Genomic DNA, 27,994 nt, shown 5'->3' on the forward strand with positions numbered 1-27,994 from the left:
GGCCGCCGGCGGCCACCGCCCCTCCCGCCGCGCGGGCCGCCGGCCACCGCCCCTCCCGCCGCGCGGGCGTCGCCGGCCACCTCCCTCCCGTCGTGTGCGCCAAAGTCGGCCGCCCTCCCAGCTCCCATTCTCCCATCCCCAATACAGGTTAACACTGATTTTCTTGTTTTTGCATATAACCTAGGTATATTTTCTTGCCATTGCAAATGCCTCTGGAAGGATAAGGGGTTTGATTAGAAAAAATTGATCTATAAGTTCCAAGATCTCACCATGCACATAAATGCATTACATCACTCTTTCCTGCCTTATTAGTATGAGATCTCTACTAATATTTGTCCAGTGTACTAGTATTTGTCCAGTGGAGACTTTACAAAATTTTCCATATGCTTGATGGACTCAACAAAGCTTAATCATTATGCCCACACTTTGGTTGCATTTAATATTTATGCATTTATAGTCTTATGTTTTGACCAGCAAAGGTGACCAAAAAGTAAGAAAGTGAAAGCGGAGCAGTGGAGGCCACCATCCCTTCTCTGCAACACATCAACTTGGCATGGCAGATTCAATGCTTAGCACGGTTCCTTCATGGCTCCCCGTAGGGTAAGTGACTTAACTTTCCGTCGTTCATAATTTTGACATAGTTGTATGCGTGGAGATCATTTTGGTTGATAGATACATACATTGATAGATACATACTATTGTGTTCATCCACAGGATGGACCCCTTAACTACATATTTGTTGGAAATCAAACTAGCCGGGGATCGAAAAAATGCTAGGGTGGAATATGATTGGTTTATTTTCAGTAAAGTGATAGACTCAAATGCGATGTGCTACAAAGACTTTATTGATGGATTTTGTTATTGTGATGCCGTACAAAGTGGTCTAGTCATAGTTGACATATTTTGCTATTGTAAGGATTGCTTCCTCATGATGTATTGATGCACTGTTATGGACCTTATGCCATTATGCTCATGATATACTGCCTAGCTAATTTGGTTTGTTGGTTGCACTATTTTGTTTGAAATGGAAAGTTGGTTTGTTTCCTGCACTATTGAGTATGGAAATGGAATTGTGGGTGCGCATGATATGAACTGTTATGTATGGATGATGGAAAGATTATGTTCTGTGCATGATATTGTGTGTTCTGTATGGATATCTCTATTGTTATGTATGATGGTATTCATGCTCTTATTTTACCATAATCAATTTCTTATGCAGAGGAACCAATTTCTTCTATAGAGAAAACTGATAACTGTACAGACAGTCAGCTTTTCCTGATCCTATTATTTTTCCAAACAAAAAGTTCATTATATTGTATTTTTTTCAGTGCCACAATAAATTTGTTATACGCTCATTATTTAGTCTCATAAAATACACATATTGTTCAGTTGACATTTTTTTCAATTTTTTCTATCTAGCTGCCACTCCTCCATCTACAAGGGTATTTTAGACATTTGGAACCACACATAACGTGAAAATGAAGGAAACCTAACGGGAGGGGCATGGAAGGGATCAAAGCGAAATTTCAGGGGTACACAGGGGATTGGGTAAAATTCGAGGGTATAGAAGGGATTATGTGAGTTTTCATGGGCACACAAGAGATTTTCTCGCCCCACACTAGTCAGTGGCCTACTCCATTTTGGTACAGGTCGGACGGCGTGGTGCTGCCCCTGAAGCAAGGGAGAGTGAAACACACCATAGAGTATAGATGGCCAAAATGCCCGAGGCCCGATGGCCCGGCCGACGGCACGGTGTTTTGGCCCGGCCCAAGCACGGCCACCGGGCCGTGCCTGGGCCTCTCCACCGGCACGTTGGGCCGGCACGGCACGATGGGCCGCAGGCTAGGCCCGACACATAAACAATAGGGACTAAAAATAGACATATTATATGTCATGGTCGAAAGAATAGGGACGTAAAATAGACTTATTTTAGCTATATATATATATGTTAGCCCAAAGAGGAGGGACAGAAAATAGACTTATTTTCACTATATATATATATGCCACAGTCCAAAGAAGAGGGACGGAAAATAGACTTATTTTCGCTATATATATGTCACAGTCCAAAGAGGAGGGAAGGAAAATAGACTTATATAAAAAAGGCACGATGGGCCACTCCCGCCTTCGGGCCGGCCCGGCACGGCCCGACGGCTGGTGGGCCGTGCCTGGGCGGGAGGCGCAGCCCATGGGTCGGCACGGCTCGGCACGAAGTGCCGATCGGGCCGTGCCGGCCCGATGGCTGGTGGGCCGTGCGGGCCAAAAGGCCATCTATACCATAGAGCAAGGTTAATAATATTGACTTAAAAAAAATAGCCATATCATCTATAGTAAACGTTTTACCTAATGTCTATATAATAGAAATTACTGTACCACAAATATTTTATCTTTTATGGACACATCATCTTTCCATGTCTTCCTCTCTCCTTCCTCTTACTTCTTCTCTTCCGATATGGATTGGATGCAGTGGACAACAACGGCGGTAGCTGCGAAGGTGGACAGCAGCTACGGCGGAAGAGGACGATGGCAGCGGTGCATGCACGCGGTGGATGAGCTGTGGCGGAAGAACGCGCCGGCAGCGGCCGCGGTGGATAGGGGCCGCGGTCAAGGCGGACATAGGCGACCAGGGTGGACGAGGAACACAGCGACCGTGGAAGAGGGCGACGGCAATGGCAAGGGACTAGGGCGGTGGTGGCCACGACGGATGTAGGCGACGACAACTATGGCGGACGAGGGCGACGAACTGGTAGAGCGCGACGAAGACGACAGCCGTGGCAGACGAGGGTGGCGGTGACCCTATGGAGTGCGACGGCGCCCATGGCGGACTAGGCCGGCGGCGGCGGCGACGACCGACGAGAATGGCGACTCAGTGGAGTGCGACAGTAGCCATGACGTACGAGGCCAGCGGCGGTGCCGCGGCGACGGATGAGGGCGACGACGGCGGTAACGGACGAGGATGGCGACTTAGTGGAGTGCGACGGTAGCCATGGCGGACGAGGCCAGTGGCGGTGGCACGGCGACGGACGAGGCCAGCGGCGGGCGATAGTGGCGGACGAGGGCGGCAACACAATGGAGTGCGACGGCGAGAAAAGCGGGAGAAGGCGCGGCAAAAGCGCAGGAATGGCAGTAGCTGGGCCGACAACCATCCCAGACTCAGGGAGGAAGCGGGGCGACATGGACACACGCGGAAGCGAGCACGTCACCTCGAAAAGTGTCAGAATCCACCCTCTCTTTAATTTTCTCCGATATTGTGAGAATGGTAGGCTAATCTGTTGTAGGGCTCAACCCATAGGCCATCTAATCATTCATTCACTTGTTTACCAGTCAATCTATCTATCTTTTTTTTGATGGGGTGTGTAGTTGACCACAGGAGTTGGTTGAGCCACATAATATTTAGGTTTTATCCAATTTACTAGCTTATGAAGTCACACATTCGCGCGATTTTAACCATCCTATAATGTGCTACTGATAATAAATTTTAAAAGAAGTTTTAAGAAACATATTTGTAGTTCTAAAAAAAAAGAAACATGTTTGTCTGGTGGACATTTCAAAAGAAGTAACGGAAATGATTGTGGCTGGCTTTTTACGTGAAACGTTGTAATGCATCATTTATAATAGCATGTATGCTAAAAATTAATGGGATAAACGAACCTATAAATTAAATTTGAACTTATTTTAGGATAAATAGGCATGTGAGTTTTCTTCTCAGCTCCGTAGTACAGTTATAAATAATGATAGGGGAGACAATAATGTAATGTATTAAGAAATAAGATGTAAGGTGTTCAATGTAAATATGTGAGAATATATGGGTTTTTATACAAATATTTTTACTGATCAGCATGATCATACGGTTCTGATTCGTTTTGTCTGCTTTTCAATCGGATGACCATCATGCACCAAATGACGTGGCTCTTCCTGCTTCTATGGTCAAATTCTCTTTTCACTTGGTAAGATTTGGGATCTGGGAAAGTTCCCCTCACCAAATCGCCATGTCCGGATTTTGGATGTCTGTCTAGATGGGCACTCGATTTGGTCTTTGCAAGTTGCAACCATGTGTTTCTGTCGGCTCTTCGAGTCTCTTCAGAGTAACTGTGAAGTAGACTCGAGGAATGGGTGGCTGTTTACCTAAAAAAAAACATATGTCTCTGCAAAGTCGCAAGATCATGAATGGAAACTGATACTTGCCCAGTACCGAAAAGTTAAGAAAGTTAAAGAACTGGTAACAGGAAAGTCGGCGATTGAACGGCGGTCCTAAAGTAGCGAAATTCCTTGTCGGGTAAGTTCTGACCCACACAAAAGGTGTAACGATTTGGGCTCTATCTCAGAGAGACTCGGGTTGTATTGCTATTTTTTTTTTGTCAATTGTGTCCCTAAAAAACCGATCCTTACGATAATTTTGTGCCAACGGAGTTAAATAAATAGCTGGCATCACATTGATCTAGTTATATAATGGGCTAGGGAACTCCCCTGTTTTTGACGGTTGATAAAGCTCCTAGATTGGGTACATTGTCACTCATGGTCTAGTATTTCGTGAAAAGATCATTTGGATAGTTAGCTACGTGGATGTTTGGAGAGTCCAATTTGAATAGTCTTTTGAAGATGCTCTTAGTAGGGTTTGCTAATCAACTTGTGCTATCATGGGATTACTTTAATTATTCCCGCCGTTCTAAAATATAAGCATTTTTAGACTTTGACACGGTCTTCGAGATGCTACTTTGACCAACAATATTTATAAAAATGAGGTGTTTCAAATAAAAAGAATTGCATATTATGGTAGTTTGTTTAATGATAAATCTAGTAACATTAATTTACATGATTGATCTTTTTTATTCTTTTGCTATCAATAGTTAAAGTTAAAAAGTTTGACTTGTTACTATGCTAAAAATGCTTATATTTTGGAACGGAGGGAGTAGATGATTGTTTTAAGAATATCAGAATGAGATCAGGAGGTGAAGATTTTTCTTGTTAATTCTGCACACATCTCGTTCACTCTGTTCCATTCCTTTTAAATACTCGTAGATGCATGGAGAAAAAATTGAAAATATACCTCTTTTTTTATTATTTTGCGTTTATATACCTATGTGGCGAAAATTTACACAAATATACCTAATCCGCAGGCGGTCCCGCACTACCGTTCCACGGGACCGGTGATTCCGCAGCACGGACGCATGGTACCGCGTCGGTCCCGCGGACCGGCCGCGCGGCACCGCGCGGTCACGCAGGCCGGCCACGCGTGACCCAGCAGCCAAGCTGCACATGCATGCATATAGCACGGTTTGACACTGTTTCGATACTGTTCTGCACTGTTTCGACACTGTTCAGGAGCCGGTTCCGCACATTGGATCCGCAGTACCGCTGTTTGAACAATGCCAAACAGTACTGATACAGTAAAAAAAAGTGGAACCGAGCCGCTCCAGCACGCTCGTTCCGCGGGACCGTGCCGCTCCCGCACGCCCGTTCAACGGGACCGTGCCGCTCCCGAGGTGCTCCCGCATCCCAGCCGCTCCCACATACCCGTTCCGCGGGCTGCATCGCTTCCGCACAACTGCCGTGCGAGACCGGCTCGATCCCGCATCCCCACTTCGCGCGACCGTGCCTACCGTACCGCTCCCGCTAACCTAATATGCGGATGAGGTATATTTTCGCAAATATGTGTCATGCAAGTATATTTCTGTAAATTGAAAGAAAAAAAAGTAAATTTTTAATTTTTTTTCTAGATGCATGGGCTTTGAGCCACAGTGACACGGATAGCTCAACCTCTTGAGATAGACGATAGATATGTGGATGCATGGGCTTTGAGCCACAGTAACACGGATAGCTCAACCTTTTGAGATAGACGATAGATATGAACTCTTAGGCGCTATTTGGATAATAGGTTAGGAGGGATGGGATTGAAATAGTGATATGAGTGAAGGGTTGAGATGAAACGAGATATAAAGAATGAACGGCTAGGATTAAAAGTTATCCTTCTAAAAGGTGGGATAAGATTCCCCATCCCATTATCCAAACTAAGCCATTATCCAAACATAGCCTTAGTTATAAATCTGCTAGAGATCATGTAGATCAACTTCTAATTGATGAATAAATGGTGCATACTATTCGTTTATGCCAGATTTAACTGTCAGGCCGAGCAACCTCCCAAGCGTGATCGCCCGAGCTCCGCCACCACTTGGAAATTGCTACTCCCTTCGTTTCACAATGTAAAACTTTCTAATATTGCACACATACATATAGATGTTAATGAATCCAAACACACATATATATATCTAGATTCATTAACATCTAAATAAATATGTGCAATGCTAGAAAGTCTTACATTGTGAAACGGATAAAGTAATAAAATAACCAACTAAAAGACAAAATGGGAACATATATTATTCTCATTACCCCGTGAAATACCGTGATGCATTTGGCACGCGTAAAACTTCCAAATAATGATTGTACAAATCCAACCATCGCTCGGTAATCGATAAAAGAGCTAAAGAACGCAAGAATTATAAGACTGGAGCTATACTGAAAAGAATGTGATGATGATGCTTCAAAAATATAGCATTTTCTTATTGCTGCAATGTGTATCAGAAATCATTGAAAAAAAATGTTGAGCGAGCTCCGTCAGCTAGAAATACTCATGAAACAACGGGATCTAATAAAGGATTAAATGTTGCACAGCCACATAAAGACGAAATGGCACTGTATCTGCAAAATTCTTGGGGCATTAATCCCAGTATTATTAATTAAGAAAAAAAACTTGGAAATGCAGATTTAACCTTATTAAAAAAATAAAAAATAATTGGTTACTTTTGTACGTGCTGGAGGTGAAGCAACCAAGCTCCGAGCTGCATGGGAAAGATTTTTCTTGGCCAACCTTTTTCCAACAGAATATTTGAAAGCACGATTAGTACTAACTTTCATTTACAATAGCAGTCTCCTAATGTCACCAAAATTCTGTGACAACTCTGTGAAAAACTTGCCTGCTTCCCATGAAAAACAAAAAGGAAAGACGAATTAAGAGATGGAATCAGTGATTATGTTTAGAGTAAATTTCACAAAACTACATGTTTTATAGTCTAAGTTGCAGAAAACCACACACATTTTGACACTTCGCATTCAAGTACATATATTTTGGTAGTGTAATTACAGAACCACACTATCAATGAATGAATTCACCTGTGAGATGACGTGGTTGTTCTACCTAGGATGAGGACGAGGCATCCTATTAATTTCGTGCGATGGTTGGTAATAGGATGCCACGTCCTTGTCCTAAGTGGAACAGCCACGTCATATCACGAGTTAATCCATTCATTGATATTGTGGTTTTGTGAAACTACACTACCAAAATATATGTACTTGAGCGCCAAGTGTCAAAGTATGTGTGGTTTTTTGCAACTTGGACAACAAAACCTGTAGTTTTGTGAAATTTACTCTTATGTTTAAAACAAATAAAAGGAGAAAACAATGATGGCTAATTGAACATTTAAACTACAGGTCTAAGGATATCAGTACCTCCTACTTGACCATCAAATACACGATGGTCAGCGGACAATGTCAAGCTCATTTTTGTAACCACTGTAGCCTTCTCGGTTCCTGAACAAGTGGACATATCAATATGAGTTAAAATACAAAAGCATTTGTTTTTTAGAAGGAATTACACATGGTCAAGGAAATGTACCATCACTGTCCACCACAGGCTCGATAATCTTATTACCACGCCCAACAGCAAGAATTCCAGACTGAGAAAAATGACGGTAACAATTATCAGCACAGATTCAAGGATCCCATTTCATCGAAGGATAGGAGGTAGGAACCTGAGGAGGATTGATGATTGCACAGAAGTGGTCGACTGGGTACATTCCCAAATTTGAGATGCTGCAGAAGCAATGTCAAAACATTCAAATATCAACAGCAGTACAGGATTTCCCAAAAGCAATGACAAAAGGGTAAAATATCACATGCCTGAAAGTCCCTCCCTGAAATTCATTAGGAGCAAGCTTCCCAGCACGTGCCTTTTCAGCCAACTGCTTAACCTACAGTGATAGGGAAAGGAAAACTGATTATATCTCATAACCATAAACATGAAGACTACTTTAAAGGTCGAAAATCAGGAATATATGATAACTGATAGCGAGATGCAACTATCTACTTATAGTCCTGCCTTTCATATACAAAGACTTTTGTCTTCCACTAGACAAAACCCAGGTCTTTCCAGAAATGGTTCTCAACTTTCCAAAGAAAGTCCCAGCAGTCAGGTATCTATGAAAACTGTTGACCACAGATTTTACATTTCTAAATCATTCCAAGACCATGTCTTAAGATAGTTGATTACAAGCGTTACATGTGCCTGTGACATTTCATGCTAAAGAACTTCTGAAACTATGACAGTAAGGTTGAACCTTTTAAACATTCTCTCATACCTCTGAGGATATTGCTGATATAGTCTTTTGATCTGCATTTCTTATAATAGGAGTCATCAGGCCCTAAAGTTGCAAAGGTCATTGTTAATGTGCATGGATAGGCTAATAAAAATTATAAACAGTACTTTTCAATTTCAATACCTTCTCTGTAGCAACTGCGATAGATATATCAACTGAAACACACTTCTGGGCTTGTTCCTTGTCATTGTTCCAGTATGCTGGAAATTCATGAGAAAAGAATAATGATGAGCTATCCATTAGACCAAACAAAGAAGTTGACTTAAACCACTATGTGTAAATTGAATATTCAGTTAGTCCATTTGCAGCAAAAATTCTAAGTTTCTAACATTCCAATGCAATGACATCGTTGGATTCATCCGTTTGGTCGGGCGGTGCAAATCAATAGTGGTTGAGATGATTGTAGTCAGGTGATAGTATTTCTACCCTTTGCCAATCTGTTACAAAATTAGCCTATATCCACCAGTACCACCATGTTATTTGTGAACTGCCAGTAGTATAGCTCATAGTATTCCAACGGTGATGTATCATGTGCGCCTTCTCGGTGCCAACATGCAAATCTCCATCGCATGCCATCTAACAACTTGAGAATGATTCATGTTCACTGACTTTGATCTTGTGGATCTTGTGACATTATCGACACTAGCATATGTAAAAACAATAATGCTGGAAGTATAACTACGGATGATGGTGCATGAGCCCTCCAAGATCAAACAGATTGAAAACTGTCATTACTTGTTCAAGATCAGTGTGGACATTAAATGTACAGCAAGAAGGGTAACAAGGATTTGCACCTGATATGCTTGCTATTACAATCAAAGATATAGTAACACAACCACCAAGTTTCACATTTGCATGAATTCAGATAAGAATTACCATTTGCTTCTGGTACATTCCGTAAGGCAAGTGCAACAGCCTTTATGACAATGTCATTTACTGAAACTTTAACCCCATGTTGCTCTGAAATATTAGAAAGCATGAGAAAGAAAAAAAAACCTTTTCAGGTTAGCTAACCAATCTTCATATATCAAATTAAAGAAGATAAATAGCACACCTTTCAGTTCATTCCTGAAAGCGAGCAAGGGATCCAGTATAACATCTGACAACAATGTAACGTATAATTATGCCAGCACAACCAAGGTATTGCAAAATGTGCATTAGATGAATACACACCTTGTGATAAATATAAATGTGGAGTGGTCTGCTTTGATTCAAGCAACCTTTTTGCAATCACCTACAATATAAAAAAGAACCTGTTGGACACTGAGAACAAGAATAGAAGATGCATCATTCACTATGCATTGTAATGCTATAAACACAAACTTAAGCAAGTTCATTTTCTTAAAGGCTCAACAAGGCAACTATGAGAAAAAGAAAAGAAAATGAATTAATGATAAAAGGCTATAAAATTGACGCCTGAAAGCACAAAGCCAAAGCCAATCTCTAGTTATTACTCCCATAGTCAAAATAATGTCTTTGGGGATATGCTTCCAATCAAACTTTCAAAGTTTAAACATCAATTTGTTCTTAGATATTTATATTGCATATATGTATATGGCGATCACATGTAGATTGTCTCAAAACATAATTTCCAAATATTATTATTTCCTTTTAACTTTTACAAATATGTGGCAAGAGAAATTAGTGGTCAAAGCTGCATTTTCAGACAATGCCGACATCTAAAACGGCATGCTTTTGTGACCAGTGGCTGTACCAGTTATGCATAGTTGTTCAAAAAAAACTTTACACCACTCTACAGACATCTCTATAGGTAGATGGGGGATAAGCAGAGTTTGGCATGGGCAAGGGCAAAACCATGTCCTCACGAAGGTGATTGCAAGCCTGTCAATGACCTAACGGCCATTTCAACATTTTAACAACTCAAAATGTGACAAACTATGCTATTATATATTAATAACCTAGTAGTATGAAAATTTGTTCTTGACGTTTTAGACTTAATGAACTGAAATTAATTTCCATTAGATCAGCCTTGGATCATGCTTTTAGTCTTTTAGCTTTTCTTCACATGCACAAGATATCATAAAGTGTGACTAGATATTTCATGATGTCTGTTATCATAAAAATAATGAAACAAAGAATACCTTGCGTATCTGACTGTTGGGGATATCTTCGTATGCATCATTTTGTTGTGGAATGGTGACTGATTGAGCTTGGAAATCATGAGTTGGCTGAGATGATGGTGCAGCTGGAGCATTCTTTTGCTTGGTTGAACTTGAGGAGGCACCCAACTTCAATGCAGCAAGAACGTCCCCTTTCAGAAGAGTGCCACGGGGACCCGATGCATTCAGTACAGACTGATCTAGACGATGCTCCTTGATAAGCAATTTTGCTGCCGGGCTTATACGGGTTATTATCGAGCTCTCTTTTGCAGCATCCGTTTCAACCTTTTGTGCTTCACTTGCAATTGACTGCTCTTTCTGTTCACCTCCAAAGGAAGCATCAGCAGGTATATTTTTAATATCCTCAAGATCTTCAACCTTCCAATGGATTGTGGATAGTTAGTATGACATTATGCTTGCAAGAACATGGCATGAGTAAACAGTTCATGGCCAAATTAAAAAAGAAAATGCACACAAGCCAATGGTGTAAATAAGCAGTTGATTCAGACATAGAAATGAACGGTTCAATGAAATGAAGCTATACCGTGACAGCAATGGGCTGTCCAACCTGAACATCTTTTGAACCTTCAGGTGCTAAGATCTTGGCCAGATACCTGTAACATTGACAAATAGTCACTCAGAAATTTAAAGGGTACGCACAGATTATTTTTGCATAAACAACAAACGGGGTACGGGTACCATTAGTCTTAGGAAACCAAGTGAGGGAAGAGATCGAGGAGTGAAAACGGCTTTTGTGTAAAGAGTGTGTTGCCCCCAGGGTTCATCCATGGATAGAGAGAGAGATTGGGGGAAGGGAAAATCCTCATTCTGCTCCTCGCTTGCATGGCCCTAACAAGGGTAGTTATTTACATTACGTGTATATTCCATGGCATATTCCCTAGCGTATTCCTTGTGTACATTCCATGGGTCTCTAGTCTATTTCCGATGCCCTAGGAATTAAGATGCATATCCTCCAACACAGGTTAAACAAATATTCACCATAAGAAAAGATAGTGTCACAAAAGAAAAAAAAAAGGCAAGTGTGAAAAGCTCATAACAAAGCTAAATCCACAATACATCTAGGAGGCTAGGAGAAGAACATCAATGTTTCATTTTGTAAAATGTAAAGCATGTTAGCCAACCATGGTATGCAGGTAGTTACACATAACTGTGATCTGTCATCTGTCATGTTATTCTCATGCTGTAATGGAATAGATTAAACAAAATTGCACTGTGAACATTCTGCCCATTTCCATGTCATATGACAAAAGAGGGAAATAAAGGAATATATCTTCTCAAATTCGCTTCAACATAGAAAAATAGATTGGCTAAACTTGTATGGATGAACAGCAACATGTTTGGATTAGTTAACCAGTAAATCACACATTATGTTCTTTCAAATGGCACGCTGGGAATGGAATTTGATTACGCAGTAGCTGTTGGATAGGATAATGGCTCCGCAACGGTATATTGGACGAAACAATGAGCACTTTTGTCAGATCACCGTTTCACTAACATTAGGTCTCCATATCCGTTTCCCAGAGCCTCAGCATATCCCATTCCTCCAATTAAACATGGGTGCAGATCCATTAGAACCATCATTTCCCAACCTCTAACCCACAATCCAAATGGCATAAAGAAACAGGCAAAAGATTTTTTTCGAGAAAAAAATAGGCAGAAGGGTTATAAGACGTACATATAAAGTGGAAATTAGAAAAATATGTAATATCTCAATGCTATTCTGGGAGAATCATAACATGTTCTATCACCAAATGGGAATTCTAATGATAAGCACTTATCTGTAGCTACAAAAAACACTAGACTCATGCTTAGCAACGTATATGTACAAGCTAGGAAAAACAACATTTAGTTTGTTACATACTGGATAAATACTACTGTATCCATTCCAAAATATAAGTACTTCCAGAGTTTCACAGAGATTAAGGAGGGGTGAAATTAAATGGGGGATAATTGTTATTGGTTGAGATGAGGGAGTAAGCAGAGAAGTTATTTTTTTTCCTACAAAACACAGGAGAACCGCAGTTCATTATAAGAAAGAAAAATACAAAAGGGCGGAGGGGGATCAAGAAGGGGCCCCTAAAAAACACACCCTCAAAACTAGAAAACGCACCACAGTGTTAATTGACCAGATCACCCAGAAACAAACTAAGGGCCTGTTAAGTTGGCAACCTGAGCATTATCCCAAAAAAAATAGGTGGCTGAGTGTTGCGTAGGTTTGGATGATTCATGCATGAGGCATATGCTTGAGAAAAATATGTTTGGTTGTAAAAACAGATTATCTATATCATCTTCTTTGTAAAAACTATGTTTAATCGTAGATCCATATATGTACATGGAAAATGTAAGTATTAATTAGGTATTATTTTTTTCTGTAGTATTTTAACCAGTCCAGTACACTTCCCAATAAAAAGCTATTGTTCTAGGTGCATGATACATATAAAAGAAAGCAACCAGCTGCAGCATGAGATTAGTCAACTACAGTAGTACTCATGGAAGCACTCTGCTCAGCCTGCCGCTGCATGGAGCTCAGGCCACCAAATTTCATCGCCTCAGTCAGGCTAATGAATCTGCCGGAGAGCTCAGGCCAGGCTGGGTATGAAGGAGTTTAGGCACCAACCAAACAAGTTTGTTTTCTCAGGCTTGGCTCTGGCCAGGCATATTTGCATCAGGGTGGCAACTAAACAGCCCCTATGCGTCCAGGGTAAGAAACCGTAGGAGGAGCACATGGTCTCCAGCTAAACACCAAAGGCTACTCTCATTTGCCACTGTTTATAGCACCAGCACAATATTTGGACTGGAGCCATTGAAGACGCAGTCATTTCAGTGCTTAAGCTACTAGAATAATAACGAGTTCAGTCCCTTTTTCTGGGACAAATTTTGAATGCTATAAGTTGCTATATTTTATGACGGAGGGAGCACTGATTTTAACTAGTTTTTACAAAGAAGATGATATAGATAATCTCTGCTATAGTTCAGTCCCTTTTTCTGGGACAAAGAATGCTATAAGTTGCTATATTTTATGATGGAGGGAGCACTGACTTTAACTAGTTTTTACAAAGAAGATGATATAGATAATCTCTGCCATAGATAACTAGTTTATAGAAGATGATAATACCTAATTAACTAGTTTTTACAAAGAAGATGATACAGATAATCTCAGATCTACGATTAAACGAGTTCAGTCCCTTTTTCTGGGACAAATTTTGAATGCTATAAGTTGCTATATTTTATGACGGAGGGAGCACTGATTTTAAGGAAATAACATGGAAATCTTGCTTCAAGCCAAAGACAAAGCTCAAACAAAGGACATTACCCCTCTTCAAGGCTCTCAAACTCAAGCGTAGCTTTGTCAGTTTCTATCTCACAGATCACATCACCAACTTCTATCTGCAAACAACAGATAACTTTTGATCGAAACTAATATATAAAAAAGAAATAAAGAACTCTGAATTGGAAACAAGATGTTTCAATTCTATTATGAAATATCCCAGAGCAAAATCCTAACCTTTTCACCTTCTTGTTTTCTCCATTTTGCAATGTTACCTTGATTCTAATGAAAAAATATATTAGATTGCCAATGATGTAGACAGGGGGAACACAATGAGCCATCAGTAAATATTAATATGCCGATGCTTATGTTTTTACCATAGTAGGGGATAATGCAGGCATCCCAACCACCAGATGAGGAGGAAACCCTGTTGGAGAGAGTTAAGGATATATTTAAAGGATATCTTTGTATTACATATTATAACAGTAGAAAAAGGCTTCAAATTTCACTCTCAAGGTCTAGAAACCAACATAATAATATGATATAAGGAAAAAGGTATGCACTGTTAATTGTGATCTGTCCAAACTATACTAGCATCTTCAGGGCTTATTCGGTTTGGAGGCATTTCAACCCATGGGAATAGGAAAAGTGGAGGAATAGGAATGCATGTACACATCAATCCATAGGATTTTTTCCAAGAGGTTTGAGTAGATGGAAAAATTCCTAAGGAAAGGAAAATTTCTTTGATTTTCCTGTACAGCATTCCTACAAACCGAATGACACTCATAGGAATTAATCCTTAGGGATCCAAATCCTTTATTTTTTTCTCCAATAAAAAGACTATTTGTATTTACAGCATTAGGTACAAGGGCCCTGCTCACGTGCTGTGGGACGTATCCAGCTGCTACATGCAGAAACAGTGCCCATGGCCTGCTGCTGCAGCCCAATAAGCTGCTGCCACAGCAGCCGAGCAGGCCCAATAGCTGTATATGAAATACATACTCTATTTTCAAATACAAAAGAACATGTATATACCTAGCCATGCAGGTGCGCAGGGAAGTCGATTAGTTTAAAACTAACGCTGCTTCCGTGTTGTTTGCTTCCAGAACACTAAAGACACCACACAAATGTGCAAAGGAAATAGAATGATACATTAATGGCTTACGGATTGCGTACTTAACTCTACAAATGGATGTACTTTATCAACTAACCTACGCTACTTAGAATAATCGTATCATAATGTACAAATGGATGTCTTGCTTAGCATACCAACTTCTCTTTGCGGCAAGTGAGATTTCTCTTGATAATGTTGTGGAACAAACAAGAAGCAAATAAACAAGTAAAACTTCGCATGTCCATGTTATTTATGATAAAATATATATATTTCACATATTCAATTGATGCAAGCCATGAGGAGATAAGTTCCAAGTTCCAACAATTGCACTATGACGAGAGCACAGAGTTCCATAAGCCATTAAATATTCTGTCTTGTATAATCTATAGTCGCCTGTGAATACAACGACCTATCCAAGGGATGTACTATTTCAACACATCCACACCAAAGAAGCAATATGCATACTACAATATGCCATATATTGGAAGGATGGGATAACATGATGTACCTGTTGAGGATAACCAACGAATTTCCATGGGAACCTGAAAAGATGGCATATAAGTTACACTGTGGATAAGAAGGGGATAAATCTTTTGGCTAACCTTGTAATGTCTGCCCAGTGACGCTAGATATGAAGGCCTGGAAGATAAACATTCTGTCAAAAAATGTGCAATGCAAAGCTACATGTAACGACATAATAAAGCAGTTGCAACTTTCACAATATATTTTACCAAGCACATGCCCCAAACTTGGCATCCCAATTCAACAATATTCAATAATGTAATTCAAAGACCAAAATGAATTGGAACATATTAGACACAGGATTGACAGCTAACCCTAGCATCGAATTTGGTGTTCACACGAAGACCAGCAACAATTGAATAATTCTACACGGATCCAGGAGAACAATCAAACAAAACAATCTTGCGACTAATCGTCCAACGTTATACCTTGAAGAAGAAACGCATCGCCCAATGTCCACCAAGGAACCCCTGGCACGTACCAACCTGCGGGATGTCAACACGCGCAAATCATCAAGCAGTGGATCGCCTAACATAAACACTATCCTACCATAAATCGGTAGAATAGCATCCACATCTTACCCGATGAGAAGAGCCCGAATGTTCGCCATCAACCAAAACCCTCGTGCAAATTCACCCCCACCTTTGCCCAAAATCCTGACAGGAGACAAAAATGGCAGGAAAAAAGAGGTTAGTACCTCCCCAATCGGAGATCGCCCTAGCATGGAAGAATGCGGCAAAGCAGGAGTTGGGATATAATCTAAGCGAGCCAGGTCTAGGCTTACTTCCTAGCTAGCCAAAGGAAGCCACTTGGCTGGATCTCTTCGGGGCTAACCACTTCGGAGGGAAGAGCCGAAGAGGAGAGGAAGAGGGAGAATTCGAGTTGTGTGCCTCGGTGGAACTGGAAGGGGGAAAAACTTGGATGCTCACCCTGTGGCGCTAGCGGAGACGGGGTACAGCGGCACCGGATTTGGAAATCTCAGTGTGATCTGTCTGTTGTCAGTCTTGACCCTTGAGAAGAACATGTGGCCAGGTAGGGCTGGGACTTGTGCCGATCTGGGCCCCTCAACGCAGGCCGCGTTGTGCCACCAGGTAGCGAGGGCCCAAGCGCAACCCGTCCTCCGCTCCACAAGATGTTGTTAAGGGGGGAGGGCTTGGACAAGAACAACCTGGCCCATCCTCCCGTGGGTCGGGTGGGCCCTTGTTCTGTAGGCATGAAGGGGGCGTAATCTCAGCCCTAGTCCATCTGAGCACCCGTCACTCGACCGGGGTCGCGCACAGTATGCCTCTCGCTCGCCTCTGAGCTCGCAGGCAACAGCGTATGCGAGTTGAGGTAAAAGAAACGGGAGACAAGGATTTTTATACAGGTTTGATCGAAACCAGTGTTGCCATTATATATCAATATCACACGAGTACACAATATTGATAACGACCTAATCTAATATTGGCGATATTGGAGACATATGTTCGACGGCTAGTAATAGTCCATTTTCTCAAATAAGAACTTGGCGATATTGGAGATAGCTCTAGATCCCTCTTGTCGGCTTTTGTAGCTATGTACTGGGTATATATAGGCTTGTTGGATTGTCTTGGATTCTCTTGTATTGGTCCCATTCCTTCTCCTCCTTGGGGTCTTGTATTTATAGGTCAAATGAGGACCAGCTGTAGTCTTACCTCAGCCACTCATAAAGGTGGGAGGATCGCTAACACTCTGGTCGAGCGAGTACCAGGTGTAGTCATACCTCGACCACTCGTAAAGGTAGGAGGATCACTACTATCTCTTGTCGAACAAGGACCAGGTGTAGTCGTATCTCGACCACTCGTAAAAGTGGGAGGATCACTACAATCTCTGGTCGAGGTACGAACGAGGACCTTGACCACTTTTAGTAGCACTTGAATTGGTTACTAGTTGTGTATCTCATGCGGTCAGCATAACTTCACATACCTTATTAACCAACTTACAAGCATATTGGACACCCGTTCGACACAATACTAGGTGATCAAGCTGATAACATTTGTGTGGAGATTGTTCATACCAACCTTTTCGCAGATATACCAGGCATGACCAGTACTTGATGTGAGACAAGCCGCTAGCTTTTGTTGGTAGGTTTGGTCCTACCAAGGCCGTGTTTAGATTCAAAATTTTTTCTTCAAACTTCCAACTTTTCCGTTACATCAAATGTTTGGACACATGCATGGAGAATTAAATGTGGACGAAAAAAAACCAATTGTACAGTTTGCATGTAAATTGCGAGACGAATCTTTTGAGCCTGCTTAATAAATTCGTCTCGCAGTTTATATACGGAACCTGTAATTTGTTTTGTTATTAGTCTACATTTAATACTTCAAATGTGTGTCTGTATACTTCAAAGTAATTTTGGCACACGAACTAAACACAGCCCAACTCTCATTTGTTGGTAGATTTCGACCTCTGCCTATTAGGGTGCTCGGTCTCTGAGCGGACACTGAATTATTTTCTAAAAAAATATTTTCTAGAAGGCAATATATATAACAGAGAAGAGAACAGGGGCGGATCCAAATGGGGGTTCTAAGTTTGGGTGAAGAAACAAACTGTTATTACTTGAATTATGAATTAAGAGAGGTTTAAGGCTATCAAATTAAGGAGGAGGAGGAGAAGAGCTTCTTCCAGATCTAGAAGAGAAGCTAGTAGGGTTGATGAACGCAAGCAAATTCCAGTCCCGGTGGGGGTGGGGGTGGGGTGGGAGAGAGAGAGAGATGAATCAGAAAGAGGACGCACCAGGATCAGGATCCCTCCCCTCCGCTGCTCGCCAGATGGAGATCGCCGCCCGGCCCTCCCCTGTTCAGCCGCGACGCGACTCGTCTTGGCGGCGGCGGCGCGAGAAGGAGCGGAGGAGGCAAGGAGAAGGAGACGGGGAGATTTCTTTTTTCTTTTACGCGATATACTCGACGACTACTCCGCCCTTCTCTACTTAACACTAGAGACACACGACCTATTATTAACCGTGGGATCGGGAGATCGGACGGTGTTGAGGGAGGAGCCCATCGGCCGGCCCATCGCGCTCCTCCCCCGCGAATCGCTTCTCCCCCACAAGGCCAGGCCAGATCGTGGTAGCGATCCAACCGCCGACGACGCGCCCACCTCCTCTTCGCCGCCTCCGCCGTCGCGCTCCCGGGGATGTGGAGGGTTGGCTGTGCACCGGGGATGGAGGAGTCCACCGCCTCCGCCGACGGCGACGCCCCACCCAGGTATCTGTTATTCCTCTCTCAAGCGTCGCCAACCCCCTCCCCAAACCCTAATCTCTTCCTCTCCTCCCCTCACGCGGATGCCCTTGCCCTAGTGTTGTCTCGCCCCGAGCAGGGTGGAGTGGGCGAGGCGCCTCCTGCCTTGCTTTCTTTTAATCGGGTGTTCAATTTTTTTTTCCTCACAGGAGCAGGATTGAGAACGACAAGAAAAGTTTCGATTCGTTTGTTCTCGAGGTGTGTGTTTGTTACCCAAACCCTAGATTTCATCTTCTCTCCCTTTCAGTTTCAACCTATGTTCTTGCAATAGCTTTGGTTTTGTTACGCTTGAACGATCTGTGCCTTGCCTTGTTGATTTCAGTGAGACCGATGCTAGATAGAGTCACTTGAAGCAAATGGAGTTACTGATTTTCCCCATAGGAGATTGAGGCTGTTATTTCCAAATCTTAGGTTCGACTGTAAATACTGAACAACTGATGCGATTTTCCATTGGATGAAATCGAATGTACCTTGATTTCTGAGATGCTGGGCTGCACAGCTCACTATCGATGCTGAGCATTTCTTCGCAGTGATACTTTCGTTGCAATCAAGTAGAAATAACCTGTTAGCTAAAGCTTGCCTCAGCTCTGCCTCCCTTAATTATTTGTAATATGCATTTATCTCAACCAAATTTAAATAGCAAATCTGAGTAGGTTTCTCTGTTATCTAGACATACTCATGGTTCATATTGCTTTCTATCTTTGTTTCAGTTTTACTTCTTATATTATACATCAAGTTTTTATGCTTTTGCTTGGCAGATGAGGGAGAATGCGTTGACCTGAAATTTTACGCACTCCGACCTCCTCCATCGGCTGCGCTGCCGCTCAACCTATGCCACCGCCGGATCGACGGGAGCCGCCAGCCGCTCCACCTGCGCCGTCATAGGGAGCCTCCAACCGACCTCCTCCATCGGCTGCGCAGCCGCTCCACCTGTGCCACCGCCGGATCGACGGGAGCCACCCGCTTCCCCCCTCCCCTACACCTCCACCTGGTATGGTGTCCAACCTAACTTAAAGCTGATGGACATTGTTTGGTTTCACTGTCTAATAGTGCTAAATCCTCCCTATATATCTGAATAGTTCATCTGTCTCTTACGGAAAAAAAATGCATGCTTTCTTGCGGCTCTATCAATAGTTCTATACAGTATTGAGGTAATTTGAACTGATGGAGAATGCATTTCATATGTGGATATTTGTCTACATTTGATGCCATCGTTATAAAATCTGTCTTTTTCTGCTATAGCATCCACTCCTTGGATATGTCTGTGTGTTTCCATCTGCATTTTAATCTCATTTCAGTTTACAAATGATTATTTTGGTTCCTCTGAATTGTCTAGGGATAAATTAATTGAGCAGCTTCAAAGTAGACGCCTTCCTCTGCATCTCCGCTCCGCTCTCTCCCCTTCGACCACCTCCACCACCATCGCACACCGTATCGCCTCTCCACTCTCTCCCCGGCGGCTGCAAATCGATCCCGGCTGGACGTGACTAGGTTGGCGACTAGACTCATCCCTCATGCCATCTATCTCTCCAATATAATATAGTTCTAGGTAAGTTCTGCTGAATGCATATGCTGCCATGTTTTATCTTCATAATAACAATTAATATATGTTGATGCATCACGTAAAGTTGAAAGTCCTAATAGAATAAATATATGAGAAATGACCTGAATAACAACTCAGAGGGTAAGGCTGTATTCTTTACATGATGTCGCATGCACTATATTTGACACGGTAGATCAACAACAATTAAACTATACTGTATCAAAATGACAAAGGAAGATGGTTAGTCCAACTATAATCCATCCTCACTTAAAAGATTAACCTTTTCTGAATAGTGCTTTCAATATTATTCAAGGTTAGTAATGAACTCTTTTCAGCTGACAGTATGCATACTGGACAAGTGAAAAAAATATTTTTGAAGGGCTACTAAAGCACACTTTCTATGGCAAAATGGCAAGACTCTGTTTCAAAAAGTATACTTGGTTGCTTCTAGAAGTAATAATTTATATATAGTTTTGTTCCTATAACTGTTTAGGATAAACTAATTTTGTTCCACCACTGATTTGATCTCATTGGTTCATTGCTTCCAATTCCATAAGGCACATATTAGGTGGTTATTGACAGCCACAACACTAGATATAGTGTGTTTTAGTGCTGCAATCTAAATTAATATGTTCATATCATTTTGTATATCCTCAGTTCTCTATTGCCTCTCTCAGACAGAATAGGATAAAATATTTTCAAGAACAAGATGAGCTAGCAGCTAATCATTTTGTTAAAATGGACATGCAGAGATTCTTTATTTTTTGTGTGGATATGAATTGAATGAAGGTAATATTAATATCTTATTGATGTTCCTAAAAATGTAGTGCGCAATTGTCGTACAAATGAAAACATTTTTTGATATGAGGCGGCATGGTGTGGAGGCGTAGGTCAACATGAGTACAATAGTCTGCCCACTATATGTTCATTATAGTGTTTTGCCTTGATAAGAAATGTTGACCATGCTGACCATTTATTGCTTTTTGCAGGCATCTGATTTCTCGGTGATCAAGGATGGAGGTGAGGAACTTCAACGAGAAGCTGGTTGAATAAAATTTCTACCTTATTACTGAGGTACATGGCCATACATTGCTATGTCGATCGTTATTAGTGAAGGGGGTGCTGCAAGCACTTTGTTTTCTTCTTTGTGATGAATTTGATATTGTTCCCCCCAATACTTAGGTAAACAAGGGCGTGTACTTGTGCTTCTTCTAAAACTTAATGAATGGCTGCCTCCACTGCTTGTGGTAAAAAAACTCTTAGTTGTTGCTTTATAAAAAAAAAATCTATGTTGCCATCGATTCTTTGCTGTCATGGTGAAAGGGCCAGCTAGCAAGAACAACACTTACATAGATGTATTATACTCAAGATCCTTTCGTGATTGTTTGAAAATTATATTCATGGTTATTATTTGACTTGATACTTATTTTCATGGTTTTAAACACATGCACTAAAATCAGCTTGGAGGAATGGGATATAAGCAGGAGTTTATGTATCCAAAATATGTAATCAGACTCTGGGATATGCTGTAAATTTGAGCTGGTCTGCCTCTGTTAATGGGTTAAAAGTCATGGATGCTGGTGTTAGCCAGATGAAATAGCATCATTGCGCTCTACTGTATCAGGATTCCCTTGAATCCTGGATTTGCTATTTTGTTTTGCTTTCCTCAAACAATTGTATCTGATGTTATAATCTGATATATCATAGTTTGAACGTGATACACAGGTATAGTATAGTATAACCTGCAGTGCCAGATTTGGACATCTTCAGTTATGGGACTTGATAAAGCTTGGAGATCATCTCGGTGAACGGGAGGATGTTGATCCATGCAGTTGTGTGTTCACCTGTGTTCTGTTATACAACTAATATGCAGTGATAGATGCACTATGGTATATCATCGTCAGATCTTCCTTCAAAGTGGATGGTAGCTATCTGTGCAGATAGGTTGACAAAAAATTGCACGCCCATGTTCAGATTTCAGAATCAATACATGTGCAAGTTTCAGACTATTAAAGTTCAGAGCGATTTATGCATGATATCACACATTACTAGCTTAATTTATCTCAAAACGCAGGCCCGCACAAGCCCAAGTTTTAGCTCCAAACCATAAAACTGCAAAATTCTGTTTGCCATACAATCTGACTATATTCTAATTGCATATTTTCTATAATTCGCTCACTAAATGTAGTCTATTATCAATTTTTAAATTCATTGTATATGTTTTGCAATTTAGATTGTCCAATTCATAGTGTTATAGTTGATTGATATCATTTGAATGTTTTTTAGAGTAACTATTATTGTATTCACAAATACATTTATAGAACAATAATGCATAAGTTTATTACGTTTTCACGTTATTTAAGACCTGTTGCAACGCACGGGCATTGGACTAGTATCTCAATATTTTTACTATTTTAAAACTAGCTAGTACTATTTATTTATATAACTGGTGACCCACATATTATCAATATTTAAATGACGATTGTGTCGACGATAAATTCCTCATACCACCAGCAACCGCTGCCACTCTACGTACTGCCATCACCGCTCTTTCTCCATGAGCCACCATTGTTCCTCCGCTTTGCCTTTATATGACATGTCTTTTTCTCCTCTTCTATCGTGATGCACACTATTGTTATGATTGCCGTTGAGGTCGGGAATGTAAAGTTAATTAAATAGATAATAAATCATTCTTCCATATTTCTCCTATAAAATGAGAATAGGGCATTTTATAATTTGAAAATTATATTATAAGTGTATGCAATTTAATGTGTAAGATATGGACTTATAGTATAAGATTTAACCTTCTTTTTTCTAAAAATGCCGTATCATAGTAGATAAGCATATTTCTCCTATAAAATGAGAATAGGGCATTTTATAATTTGAAAATTATATTATAAGTGTATGCAATTTAATGTGTAAGATATGGACTTATAGTATAAGATTTAACCTTCTTTTTTCTAAAAATGCCGTATCATAGTAGATAAGCAGTTAACCGAACAACCATAAAAAATAAAGATAATCCATTGTGTGTCATTGATTTTGTCCGTGCTCTATGATATGTCGTTGGGTTTGTCAAGTTCTAACATGGTATCACATTTTGCTTAACTTCTATAACATACCATCGTCGTCTAGTTAACTTCTGTTAGCATTGTACAATTTTATCATATAGATTGTAAAACTTACAAAGTTTGAGATGGGCAACTTCTCTGCCTGGTTTATAATATGATATTTGGGAATTTTCGGCCAAATTTTGGAATTCTTTTCCTAGGGATATTTCAATCATTAGGACAAATTGTACAGTACTAACGGAATCTAAATGGACGGTGACGGTATATTATAGAATTTAAGCAAAATACAATGACATACTGTAGAACTTAACAAACTCAGTGGCATATTATAGAACATGGACAAAGTCAGCGGCCCACGATGGATTCTCTCTAAAAAATAATCTAGTTAAATTGTTTCTTTTTTATTCAAAACAAAACATCTTTTGTCTACCTAAAGGCAAAATTTGCTACAGGATACTCAAAAAAACGTGTAATTGGTTGGGAGACACCGCAAAAACGTGACACGGCTGATGGACACTACAAAAATTATGTAATTGGCTATAGGACACTGAAGGCAATATTTTAAATTTTTGGGTCAAAAGAGGTGAGAAATTTTTCGAAATGGCGAGATTGCCGCTGGCGCCATCTTCCCCTACCCGAAATCACAAAATTTTGTAGCTGGGAGCAGCCGCTGGCGTGATAGCTGGCGGCGCCCGCGTGGAAGGAGCGGCAGACAGCGCGGAGGCGGACGTGGTCGGGGAGGGACGAGAGGTGGAGGAGCATGAGCCCTAGCAGGTCCGCCGAGAGCCCGCCACGGTGATGATGGCTGCTGCACCGCCGCCATCCTCCTCGTTGTCGTTGGTAGCAGCGGCGGCGGCATGGAGCGCGAGCAGGAGTTGGCCGTGCGCGAGGTGGTTGCGGCGCTCCGTGTCAGGGGCAATCTCGCTATTTCAAAAAATTTCTCACCTCTTTTGTGTCCTATAGCCAATTACACAAATTTTGTAGTGTACATCAGCCGTGTCACGTTTTTGTGGTGTCTCACAGCCAATTATACATTTTTTGAGTGTCCTGTAGCAAATTTTGCCTTACCTAAATATGTTCGGAGAACTTCGAAAAAAGTAAGAAAAAGAGGAGGTTAGTCACTACCCCAAACACATGAGGGTGGTTGCTCGCATCCATGGTATGGTACATACTCACATTAATCGATAATATATTAATATTATTAAAATTGTTCTTTATAGTAAATGATGTGAAACTAAAAATTTTAACCTTATATTCTTCTATTGTTCCATCTTCTTATTTTCTCATTCTTATTTATTTTTTGATAATAATATTGCTACAGCCAGCACTATTACTTGCACATGAATACTACTCCCTCCATCCCTAAATATAAGGGATTTTGGTTGGATGTGACACATTCTAATATAATGAATCTAGATATAGAGCCTGTCCAAATTCGCTGTGCTAGGATGTATCACATCCAACGAAAATCCCTTATATTTAGGGACGGAGGGAGTAGCGGGTAGCTCACGTGTGTGTGCTCCGTAATATATATTATCTATATTTTTACACGAGGAAACAATAACTATTATCTTTGTTAATCAGCCCCAAATGTAGCTCCAAACCCTAGCCGAGGGCTTCGTCGGCGCAAGCAGCGAAGCTGGTGAAGCAAGCAGCGGCGGCAAAGGAGCGAGCAGGGCCTGAACGTCACACAATGAGCGGCGACGGCGGCACAGCAAGCGGCAGTGCTGGCCGCGGAGCAAGCAGTGGCGGGGTGCCGGCGGAGCAAGTAGCTGCGGTCGCGTCAACGGAGGAGCAAACAGAAGGTAGCAGAGGGCCAGAGGTGAGCTCGTCGCAAACTGATTTAAGAATGTATATCACAAAACTATATATTTATCATCGAACGTTTCACGGAACTACATATTTAAGGCACCGTATCACAAAACTATATATATATTTAGTGGTGAAGTTATCAAAGATGTTATAGAGTTTAGATCTCTAGCATTATTGTTGGTGCAACATAACAATGTTGAAAGGTATATTGGTTGAAAATAACAGAACATGAAAGGTATACTGGCGCAACATACCAGTGGCTCTGCTTTGGAACTCCTTTAGATTATAATCCAACTCAATTCAATTCGAATTTTGAAGTTTGAGTTTTAAGAATTACATTAGATATATATTTTTTTACTTGTCTTCTCAGCAGTCATACAAACAACGGGCACCAAAAGTAACAAAAAAAAACACATAAAACCAATCTTAAAATAAAAAAAATAAAATTCAAAATCAGCTTTGGATTATAATGCAGAGGTGTGCCAAGCAGGGTTTAGTGTGCTGCAAAAGTATTTGCTATTTGCCCGGTGTAATGAAATACCATTTGATTTATTTGATAGGATGTAGTATATAACCAGCTACATATCTTATTATTGTGCTAATCTATGTTGTAAACCCCGGTCCAAGGTGCAATGAAGTGTAACTATGTGTGATGTTAGTATATGAAAATATAGGTTGAGCCTTAGTTTATTGTAAAACTTTGGTTATTAAAGGTGGCATAAAGTGAAATTTACTCGTTAATCATGCAAAGTCCCACGTACTGTGCTCCTCTCTCTGCCATTATCAAGCAAAGTCAGATGAAGTCTGCGAGTAGAGTAGGGGATAACGAAGCATCTCCTTTTACATATATAAATTTCGGGCCAAATTAGATGATGGGTATAGAATAATGAGCATCATATATATCCATATGCATCAATCCTTTCGTTCTCCCTGGTAAAAACTGTTGGTGCTGATCAAATTCTATTTCTAGACCTACTTAATTAACACTGCCAACTTGGTTAACAAAAGTACTCGTGCTAACAAAAGCCAGTATGCATGGGACAATGAGAATATAAGCCGAAACATTAGAACAGGTCCATTTCACCAACTAAAGCTACTACTGCTACTCCACTCACACTACTGTCACCAACCTTATCTACAAATTAAAACGCTGAAAGCATCATATTCCTCTAATCACTAGTTATATATATATAGTTTGTCCCCTAAGAAGAACTTTTGATTATTCTCTGACAATTGTGAATTTCTTGGTCAGACGATGGCACAGGCGTTGGGATTCTCCTCGCTGAAGATGGTGGTGAGGCGGTTGGCGTCCGTGGCGAGGCTGTAGATGCCCTCGCGCACCGGCGTCGGGTAGCACCACCGGTACTCGCCGGAGAAGTACTCGTGCCGCCGCGGCGTGCCCGCCGAGCCCAGCATCTCCCACCGCGCCAGCGGCGACGGCGCGTACGCGTACCTGCCGTGCCCGTGCCCGTGCGCCGCCGTGGAGTACGGCTCGGCGGCAGCGTCGGCGGACGGGTAGTGCTGCTGGTGGTGGAGCTGGCCGCCTCCGCTCGCCGCCGCCGCCGCCGGTGGTGCGTAGTGCGCGGCGGGCGGCGGCGCGTCGGTGGGCACCGGCTCCGCCCCTGCCGGCGCGAACCGGACGCGCTTGTTCTTGGACTTCTTCTTGCGCTTGCCGCCGCCGGACCGAGGCGACGCGGCGCCGTACGTCGCGCCGGGCATGGGCATGGCTGCCACGGCATGGGCTTGCATCGGCTCCGGGCGCATGGCGTTGGCGGTGGCGAAGGCCACGGCGCGTGCGGGCGCGGCCGGGCTGACGTAGCACGTCTGCGCGGCAGGGTAGGCCGTGGCGCCGTAGTAGTCCATCCTCTCGCCCCGCATGCGTCCTTGCCGCCCTTAATTAATTTCACCATAAAATTTTGCACAAAATAACATCGCATCAACTAGCCAAGCTTGATTTGCATCGGAAATTAATTCTCACTTGCAAATTTTACATATATGCATGTGTACATATATAATTAATCAACATATATGTATCCAGCTGGATTATTATTGCTAGTAATTTAGCATATGTGAAGTGATAAGTACACTTACCTCTGCACTTGAAGACTCTAGATATGAACCTGCCCAAGAGAGAGCAGCTGCTGCCCATCTGCCTCTGGTCCGGTGCCATCATCTCCATGGCCATCTCTCTCGCCGCCGCCGACCTCTCACCTGCATACATCATCTGTGACTGCATGCCGGCCTGCTCTATATTGGAACAACCTACCTGTATGAACAAACAAACTCCTCAATTGATATGCAAACTATCCCTCCCCTACAATGCTAACAAAGCGAGTGAAGCTACTGATCTTTAAGCTAGCTGGTACATGCAGTGCAGCAAGGAACTCAATCTACAACATGTGTAGTAGTGAGCTATAGTTAGTGATGGAGAATCATCAAATATGTATCAGTCTCAGAAATTCAGAACGGTCTCTGGCTGCCTAACTACCTATATACTATGTAGCTAAATGCAGCATTAAGAATGGTCCATTATTCCATGCATGGATTGCATTGCTCAAGGGGAGTATGAAGGAAGGAAGGAAGTGGAGTCAGAATATATGCTTCGGGAGATATTTCAATTCAGCTGAGAAAAAAAGCGACTTTGCATGGGATCTATACTTGTTCTACCTATCTGGTCTAGGAAGAGGAATAGATGGAAGCACAAAAGCATGCAGTCGACTCGATCTTGAGTCGTCGTCTATCTGTCTGATCTATACAACGGCAGTTAATCCCCTGTTTTGTGCTTACTAGTCGTCAACCGATGCGTTGCACGGTCTATTAGTATTGACAGTAAAAAT

At 41.7% G+C, this 27,994-nt stretch overlaps 2 protein-coding genes and 2 long non-coding RNA genes across 14 annotated transcripts; 2 read left to right on the forward strand and 2 right to left on the reverse strand.

The window, feature by feature from the left end:
* The first annotated feature begins 18 nt into the window (after nt 1–18).
* LOC107281420 (uncharacterized) lies at nt 19–3,489 on the forward strand. 2 transcript variants are annotated; one of them, XR_010742153.1, is made up of 3 exons: nt 19–147; nt 475–600; nt 2,465–3,489. It is a non-coding gene; the product is annotated as an uncharacterized lncRNA (long non-coding RNA). The 2 variants fall into 2 exon arrangements; XR_001546870.3 differs by lacking the exon at nt 2,465–3,489 and adding an exon at nt 715–1,405.
* A 3,039-nt stretch (nt 3,490–6,528) lies between these two features.
* On the reverse strand, nt 6,529–18,362 carry LOC4341113 (dihydrolipoyllysine-residue acetyltransferase component 1 of pyruvate dehydrogenase complex, mitochondrial). Of its 5 annotated transcripts, none has more exons than XM_015788019.2 (20): nt 18,229–18,362; nt 16,053–16,127; nt 15,900–15,956; nt 15,552–15,588; nt 15,458–15,491; nt 14,213–14,262; nt 14,073–14,117; nt 13,881–13,954; nt 11,091–11,160; nt 10,529–10,924; nt 9,600–9,660; nt 9,481–9,525; nt 9,303–9,386; nt 8,550–8,626; nt 8,409–8,471; nt 7,951–8,021; nt 7,803–7,863; nt 7,667–7,727; nt 7,501–7,581; nt 6,529–6,968 (listed from the first exon to the last, which is right to left on the reverse strand). In XM_015788019.2, exons 2-20 carry the CDS (start codon nt 16,079–16,081, stop codon nt 6,910–6,912), a joined length of 1,455 nt encoding a protein of 484 aa, XP_015643505.1. In that variant the 5' UTR covers nt 16,082–16,127; nt 18,229–18,362; the 3' UTR covers nt 6,529–6,909. The 5 variants fall into 5 exon arrangements, with proteins under 5 accessions (XP_015643505.1, XP_066167968.1, XP_066167970.1 ...); XM_066311871.1 differs by lacking the exon at nt 18,229–18,362 and adding an exon at nt 14,871–14,945 and having other exon boundaries at nt 16,053–16,109; XM_066311873.1 differs by lacking the exons at nt 15,900–15,956; nt 16,053–16,127 and adding an exon at nt 14,871–14,945.
* Nucleotides 18,363–19,564: 1,202 nt separating this feature from the next.
* LOC4341114 (uncharacterized) lies at nt 19,565–22,310 on the forward strand. Of its 5 annotated transcripts, none has more exons than XR_001546868.3 (5): nt 19,565–19,722; nt 20,068–20,222; nt 21,264–21,348; nt 21,457–21,521; nt 22,000–22,310. It is a non-coding gene; the product is annotated as an uncharacterized lncRNA (long non-coding RNA). The 5 variants fall into 5 exon arrangements; XR_010742185.1 differs by having other exon boundaries at nt 21,735–22,002; XR_010742186.1 differs by lacking the exon at nt 22,000–22,310 and adding an exon at nt 21,982–21,998.
* Nucleotides 22,311–26,100: 3,790 nt separating this feature from the next.
* LOC4341115 (uncharacterized) lies at nt 26,101–27,923 on the reverse strand. 2 transcript variants are annotated; one of them, XM_015786255.3, is made up of 3 exons: nt 27,506–27,923; nt 27,249–27,423; nt 26,101–27,049 (listed from the first exon to the last, which is right to left on the reverse strand). In XM_015786255.3, the coding sequence occupies exons 2-3, from the start codon at nt 27,391–27,393 to the stop codon at nt 26,406–26,408; spliced, it is 789 nt and encodes a 262-aa protein (XP_015641741.1). In that variant the 5' UTR covers nt 27,394–27,423; nt 27,506–27,923; the 3' UTR covers nt 26,101–26,405. The 2 variants fall into 2 exon arrangements, with proteins under 2 accessions (XP_015641741.1, XP_015641739.1); XM_015786253.3 differs by having other exon boundaries at nt 27,249–27,923.
* Nucleotides 27,924–27,994: the final 71 nt, after the last annotated feature.

The sequence above is a fragment of the Oryza sativa genome, chromosome 6 (genome assembly GCF_034140825.1).
Source record: "Oryza sativa Japonica Group chromosome 6, ASM3414082v1".
NCBI lineage: Eukaryota > Viridiplantae > Streptophyta > Magnoliopsida > Poales > Poaceae > Oryza > Oryza sativa.

Excerpts from the sequence above, each read along its gene's own strand:
- LOC4341113 (XM_066311869.1), bottom strand. The coding sequence starts at position 16,081 with ATGGCGAACATTCGGGCTCTTCTCATCGG. Across the intron at positions 8,472-8,549 it reads TCGCAGTTGCTACAGAGAAG|GGCCTGATGACTCCTATTAT; the intron begins GTATTGAAATTG and ends TTGCAACTTTAG. Across the intron at positions 7,728-7,802 it reads CAATCATCAATCCTCCTCAG|TCTGGAATTCTTGCTGTTGG; the intron begins GTTCCTACCTCC and ends CATTTTTCTCAG.
- LOC4341115 (XM_015786255.3), bottom strand. The coding sequence starts at position 27,393 with ATGCAGTCACAGATGATGTATGCAGGTGAGAGGTCGGCGGCGGCGAGA. Across the intron at positions 27,050-27,248 it reads TAGAGTCTTCAAGTGCAGAG|GGCGGCAAGGACGCATGCGG; the intron begins GTAAGTGTACTT and ends AAATTAATTAAG.